This window comes from Heteronotia binoei, chromosome 17 (assembly GCF_032191835.1).
Source record: "Heteronotia binoei isolate CCM8104 ecotype False Entrance Well chromosome 17, APGP_CSIRO_Hbin_v1, whole genome shotgun sequence".
NCBI classification, from domain to species: domain Eukaryota; kingdom Metazoa; phylum Chordata; class Lepidosauria; order Squamata; family Gekkonidae; genus Heteronotia; species Heteronotia binoei.
In genome coordinates, this window is record NC_083239.1 from 6,146,566 (window position 1) to 6,154,168 (window position 7,603).

General features: G+C 46.9%; 1 protein-coding gene across 1 annotated transcript in view; it reads right to left on the reverse strand.

Moving 5' to 3' along the window:
• Positions 1-5,654, reverse strand: part of YTHDF2 (YTH N6-methyladenosine RNA binding protein F2) — a 50,865-nt gene extending 45,211 nt beyond the window's left edge. The window contains exons 1-3 of the mRNA XM_060257536.1: positions 5,406-5,654; positions 5,188-5,212; positions 721-800 (exon numbers count right to left, since the gene is read on the reverse strand). Coding sequence (XP_060113519.1) covers positions 721-800; positions 5,188-5,212; positions 5,406-5,432 — 132 coding nt within the window. The 5' untranslated portion in view covers positions 5,433-5,654. The remainder of the gene's footprint in view (positions 1-720; positions 801-5,187; positions 5,213-5,405) is intronic.
• Positions 5,655-7,603: the final 1,949 nt, after the last annotated feature.

Genomic DNA, 7,603 nt, shown 5'->3' on the forward strand with positions numbered 1-7,603 from the left:
TAAGTACTTGCCAGAGTTGACTCTACTTAGCTTCTGAGATTTGAAGAGATTGGGCTTGTCTGGGCTATCCACTTCAGAGCTCCATTCATACATTTAATGTCACCACAACTGAGAGACAGAGATTTACTGCTGCTTACCTGGAGTTCACTGTTAAGTGTTAAGATGTTTTAATGCAATTGTAGGAAGTAAGCACTCCAAAAAAATTTACAAGCATGAAATTAGGAAAATTTCACCTAATGCCATCACTTCTAAAGTTTAGAAACCAGACTAAGTTCATACTAATTCCACAGGCTTAGATAAAGGAATAAAATAAATAAATGAATGCCTTGGTCTCAGAAAATTGTTTTCCTACTTATGTAATACCATTGTCTGCATTGTTTAACATCTCTTGTCTAATACATTTTACAGACTTTACTAAACCTAGTTCTATTATACCACTTACTAGATCTCATCCTATCGATTGCGTTGACTTACACTGCAATGCACCTTGAGTCTCAGTGAAAAAAGAAGGCTACAAAGAACAAAAATAAATGACGTTCAACAAATACCATACTTAGTTCTAGCGTAGAATCAGCAGGCATGGCAGGGCCATCAGTGAGCTAGCTGAACTCAAAAGATCAAGCTAAAGAAACATGCTGAAAGATAGACAATAGATAGAAAAAGAACCAACTGACAACAGCATGCCTCACCCACTAAACAAATACAATTTGTTTCACTCACCGGTCTAGCCTGAGGACTCAAGTAAGGTTCAATATCATCATCGTTTAACCCATCTTTCTGGTGCACAGATCCATTTTGCACTAAAAATAAATTTTGTAACAATGATTACTCAATACCAACAAAAAATGCTTAATGGTTAATTTTTAATTTTGAGTAGGAAATAAACAAGCTCACTCTTGCCTCCCCAACTGATTTTTTTTCTCCTCAGTCCCAGGCTTGTGGGGCAGGCTTTTGTCATTTGTGCTAAGAGAGAGGTACTTGGGCACATACTCTTTCTGAAACATGTATTTATGTTTCAGGTCTAGGCCCTGGTACTTAACAGCTTAGAAGAAAGAAGAGAGCAGTTAAGGGTTTGTAGAATCTTTCGGGCTCAAGTGCCGTGTTCTACTGGAGAAAGTTTTTCTTCCAGACGTTTCGTTCTCGGCTGCGGAGAACATCCTCAGTGGCGTTGAAGCCGGAGCAGGCGCTCTGACCTTCTTGGCTGCTGTGCATTGAGTGAGGCCAGGGCTGCTGGAGAGCTGCTATTTCTAGGCTGGAGAGGGTGTGGTGAAACGGCAATAGGTTTGTGGATGTGCCCATTGTTTGGTGGGGCTTCCTGGAAGGGTAGTGATAAGGAAACTGGCTGTTGAATGCGACCATTGTTCTGTGTTAATTGCTGGGAGGGTTGGAAGGGGTGTGAAGATAAGGAAGATGGTTGTTGACTGTGCTGATTGTTCTATGGAATATGCTGGTTGTTCTGTGAATTTCTGCAATTTATAGTCTGAAGGGTGTTTTGCAGAGCTGGATACCGAGATTGGTAGATGGAAATGCCTTCTTCCTTTCTGTTAAAGTTGTGCTGGTGTTTGTAAATCTCAAGAGCAGTTAAGGACTAGATTAAGGACTGTAAATGTTTATTCTGTCTATACTAAAAGCCAAGGGAATCTTTACAAACACTGCACTGTGTCAAACCCTCAGTCATTTCCCCCCTTTTGACACCTCTGCTGTGCACAAATTTCAACGTAAATAGGAAGAAGAAGATGAAGATATTGGATTTATATCCCGCCCTCCACTCCAAAGAGTCTCAGAGTGGCTCACAATCTCCTTTGCCTTCCTCCCCCACAACAGACACCCTGTGAGGTGGGTGGGGCTGGAGAGGGCTCTCACAGCAGCTGCCCTTTCAAGGACAACCTCTGCCAGAGCTATGGCTGACCCAAGGCCATGCTAGCAGGTGCAAGTGGAGGAGTGGGGAATCAAACCCGGTTCTCCCAGATAAGAGTCCACACACTTAACCACTGGTGTAGTTAAGGAAACTGGAAATCATTTCACCAGGTTTTTATTCTGCTATTGGAACACATACTGACCCCTTCAACCTCTATCGTGCCTTAAAACAACTTTCCTGAATGGCTTAATATGGAGCTTTGACTCTTACTCTTTTTTCTCCCACTGTAAACAGTCCTCTCAACTACCCTTGCAAATTGATAAGACTTGCGGGTGGTGGTAGAGATTACTGTTTAAAGTGGGAGGAAGAAGTCAGTGGTTTATTTCCTGTTCTCTAGCTTGATCATCACAGATCATATACATTACAAAACATACCCCCAATTACTTTCAAAATTCCATTTGGGATTTATATTCAAGCAGTGCGGAACTCCCTGCATACTCCTATTCTGCGGCCCCTCTATTAAAAATCAAGAGGGAAGAGACTGGGCAATACTCTCAGCCATTCTGATGTTCAGAATGGAGAGCCAGTTTGGTGTAGTGGTTAAGTGTGCGGACTCTTATCTGGGAGAACCGAGTTTGATTCCCCACTCCTCCACTTGCACCTGCTAGCATGGCATTGGGTCAGCCATAGCTCTGGCAGAGGTTGTCCTTGAAAGGGCAGCTGCTGTGAGAGCCCTCTCCAGCCCCACCCACCTCACAGGGTGTCTGTTGTGGGGGAGGAAGGGAAAGGAGATTGTGAGCCGCTCTGAGACTCTTTGGAGTGGAGGGCAGGATATAAATCCAGTATCATCATCTTCTTCTTCTTCAGCAATTATACACAGTTTATAGTATTTCAACCCTGATCCATCCCCTGATATTAGGCCCATGTTAACACCTAGGCATCTGACTGTCAGATCAAAGGCACCCGTTAGCACATCAAAACTTTCCTCCAGGAAGACAGTTTAACCACTCACATTCTATCAACTAATTCAGCAGATTAGGGTTTACCACCCCACATTGAAACGCCATTATTCCCCAGGATGATTTTTAAATTTTATGTGTAAACTACTTAGTGGGCAGACAAAGGAAGCACACTTATCTTCCTTCTCAGACGTGTTTTATTTCAAAGGAAACTACTACATGTGGGTAGCAAGAAAACACTACAGGTAGTCACAAAGGAGACAGATCCTGTGAGGTGGGTGGGGCTCAGAGAGCCCTTACAGCAGCCGCCCTTTCAAGGACAACTCTGTAAGCGCTACGGCTGACCCAAGGTTATTCCAGCAGCTGCAAGTGGAGGAGTGGGAAATCAAACTACTCCTAGATGAGAGTCCACACACTTAACCACCACACCAAACTAATAGAAACAAAGTGCACAACTGTATCATCCTGAAACCATCGCCCCCACCCCCGGTCCATGGAAAAACTGTCTTCCACAAAACCGGTCCCTGGTGCCAAAAAGGTTGGAGACCACTGGTTTAAAGTATACCATCTTACGAACCTAAGAAAAACCTGATCAAGCCAGGGGTCCACCCAGACCAGCCTCCTTTTCCACAAAGTGGCAAACCAGTTGCCTTGGAGGGACATGTAATTCGGATTTAGAGGCTAAAACCTTCCCCTGCTGTTGCTTTACAGCAAAGGTATTCAAGTTTGCCATCTCTGTAAACAGAGGTTCCCTTCAGTCACCTGCATTCACCGGTTAAACCTAGATTTGCTCAGCAAAGAAAAACAGGAGTCTAGCAAGCACCACGAAAACTGAATTGAATTCATACCAGCACAAACTTCCAAAAACTTATACTGGAATAAATTATTCCTTTAAAAGATGCTATCTGGCTTCTGTTTTATATACTTGGACAAATAGGGGAGCAAAAGCCTGTCCTCGGGTAGACCTACAGGGGAAACGAATGGGACGGCGGCAGCGTCCATAGCATCGACTCCGCCACACACCCACTGCCTAAGAACATAAGAGAAGCCATGTTAGATCAGGCCAATGGCCCATCCAGTCCAACACTCTGTGCCACACAGTGGCCCAAAAAAATTATATATATATATACACACATATACACACTGTGGCTAATAGCCACTGATGGACCTCTGCTCCAGACCAACAAAGGTTGAACATAAGAATATAAGAGAAGCCATGTTGGATCATGTCAGTGGCCCATCCAGTCCAACACTCTGTGTCACACAGTGGCCAAAAATTTGTATATATATATACACACACACACACACACACACACACTGTGCCTAATAGCCACTGATGGACCTCTGCTCCAGACCAACAAAGGTTGAACATAAGAGAAGCCATGTTGGATCAGGCCAATGGCCCATCTAGTCCAACACTCTGTGTCACACAGTGGCCAAAAATTTATATGTGTGTGTATATATATATACACACACACACAAACACACACACATACACTGTGGCTAATAGCCACTGATGGACCTCTGCTCCAGACCAACAAAGGTTGAACATAAGAGAAGCCATGTTGGATCAGGCCAATGGCCCATCCAGTCCAACACTCTGTGTCACACAGTGGCCAAAAATTTATATGTGTGTGTGTGTATATATATATATATATATATATATATATATATACACACACACACACACACACTGTGGCTAATAGCCACTGATGGACCTCTGCTCCAGACCAATAAAGGTTGAACATAAGAGAAGCCATGTTGGATCAGGCCAGCGGCCCATCCAATCCTACACTCTGTGTCACATAAGAACATAAGAGAAGCCATGTTGGATCAGGCCAATGGCCCATCCAATCCTACACTCTGTGTCTCATAGGAACATAAGAGAAGCCATGTTGGATCAGGCCAATGGCCACTCCAGTCCAACACTCTGTATCACACAGTGGCCAAAAATTTATATGTGTGTGTGTGTATATATATATATATATATATATATACACACACACACACACACACTGCGGCTAATAGCCACTGATGGACCTCTGCTCCATATTTTTACCTAACCCCCTCTTGAAGGTGGGTATGCCTGTAGCCGCCCCCTCCTGTGGCAGTGAGTTCCAAATGCCAACCCCCCTTCGGGCGAAGAAGTGCTCCCTTCTATCCTCTCTAACCCGCCTGCGCTGAGCGACTTCACCGAATGCCCACGAGTCGCGCGCGCACGCACGCCTGTAACATAAGAATGACTCAACACGCATATACAAAGGGGGGGGGGGGGGAAACCACGTGCCGCACGGCCTGCCCACGCTCCCCACTGGGGCGTCTGCGCAGCGGCCCCGCCCCGCCCTCCCCTCCCCACCTCGCCACACTCACCTTTGGTGCCTTGGCCCTTGGGTCTCTGAGGCGGCAGCGGGAGTCCGAGGAAGAAGGAAAGAGAGAGAGAGAGAAGGGAGGGAAATTGAATCACGGGGAAGGGCAAAGCGGGGCCTCTCCTCGGGCCTTCCCGGCCCTCCTCCCTCCCACCCAGGAAGGGACTAGGCCCGGCTCGGACCGGGGCCTTTCCCAGCGGCCTTCCCCGGCCCGCGCCTCACCTGCTCCAGAAGGCTGCTGGCAGACATCGCTCCGCTCGGCGACACAGTTCCGGGGAGGGGAAGGGGGAGAATGGCCGGAAAGACAACGGCGGCTTTGTCCGGGATTGAAGGGAGGGAGGCACACGGCGCTTGCTCGCTCGGCTTCCTGGCGGACACTGACTACCTCGCCCCGCCCGCCCGCCGTTGCTGCTGCTCCTCTCGGTCTGCGCCGGCCGCTCTAGTCCTCCCGCCGCTCTCTCTGTGGTCGCTTCCGCCAGCGCGCTCGCTCGCTCGCTCAGGGGGGTGCCTGCGGAGCATGCGCACCGGCTTGCCTCTCTTTCCCTGCGCGCGCAGGGTCAATGCTATAGAGGGGAGCGGGAGGGCGGTGGCGGAGCGCGGTTCCCCCCCTTTTTTTCCCCCGCACTAGACCTTCCACCCTGGTTTATCCCTGTCCCCAAGCTGACATTCTGCACTGAAATCTAGATTTTACTCAGCAAAGGAAAACAGGAGTCTGGCAAGAACCGTGGAAACTGTTCTTTAGGGGAGGGACGGTGGCTCAGTGGTAGAGCATCTGCTTGGGAAGCAGAAGGTCCCAGGTTCAATCCCTGGTATCTCCAAAAAAGGGTCCAGGGAAATAGGTGTGAAAAACCTCAGCTTGAGACCCTGGAGAGCCATGAATGGGGCTGTGGCTCAGTGGCAGAGCATCTGCTTGGGAAGCAGAAGGTCCCAGGTTCAATCCCCGGCATCTCCAAAAAAGAGTCCAGGCAAATAGGTGTGAAAAACCTCAGCTGGAGAGCCATGAATGGGGCTGTGGCTCAGTGGTAGAGCATCTGCTTGGGAAGCAGAAGGTCCCAGGTTCAATCTCTGGCATCTCCAAAAAAGGGTCCAGGCAAATAGGTGTGAAAAACCTCAGCTTGAGACCCTGGAGAGCCGCTGCCAATCTGAGTAGACAATACTGACTTTGATGGACCGAGGGTCTGATTCAGTAGAAGGCAGCTTCATATGTAGGAGGGACGGTGGCTCAGTGGTAGAGCATCTGCTTGGGAAGCAGAAGGTCCCAGGTTCAATCCCCGGCCTCTCCAAAAAAGGGTCCAGGCAAATAGGTGTGAAAAACCTCAGCTTAAGACCCTGGAGAGCCGCTGCCAGTCTGAGAAGACAATACTGACTTTGATGGACCGAGGATCTGATTCAGTAGAAGGCAGCTTCATATGTTCATATATGTAACTGAATTAAATTCATGCCAGCATAAACTCCCAATTTGTTTCAGATAGTTATACTGATACAGTATACAAGTTTATACTGGAATAACTTCTATTCCTTTAAAAGATGCTATTTGGCTTCTGTTTTATACACTTCCACAAAACCGGTCCCTGGTGCCAAAAAAGGTTGGGGACCACTGGTTTAAAGTATATCATCATATAGGGTTGCCAAGTCCAATTTAAGAAATATCTGGGGACTTTGCAGGTGGAGCCAGGAGACATTAGGGGTGGAGCCAAGATCAAGGCTGTGACAAGCATCATGAACTCCAAAGGGCGTTCTGGCCATCACATTTAAAGGGACGGCACACCTTTTCAATTCCTTCCTTCCATAGGAAATAATGAAGGATAGGGGCATCTTCTTTTGGGGCTCATAGAATTGGACCCCCTAGTCCAATAGTGTTGAAACTTGGGGGATACTTTGGGGAGAGGCACCAGATGCTGTTCTGAAAATTTGGGGCCTTTACATCAAAAAACAGCTCCCCTAGAGCCCCAGATACCCATGGATCAATTCTTCATGATTTTCTACGGGAATAAATCTCTCTAATGTGGCAAACCAGTTGCCCTGGAGGGACAAATAATTCGGATATAGAAGCTAAAACCTTCTCCTGCTGCTGCTTTACAGCAAAGGTATTCAAGTTTGCCATCTCTGTAAACAGAGGTTCCCTTCAGTCACCTGCATTCACTAGTTAAACCTAGATTTACTCAGCAAAGAAAAACAGGAGTCTAGCAAGCACCACGAAAACTGAATTGAATTCATACCAGCATAAACTTCCAAAAACTTATACTAGTTCCGCAGGGCCTGTAAAACAGCCCTCTTCCGGTTGGCATACAACTGACCGATACCGGGATGCCTGAATATTTAAACTTATGAACATCAGAATATTTGAACACTGGAATACTTGAAGAACTGACTTAAGGAAGAGGTAGCATAGTATACTGATGTGAGTTTTATGTATTTTT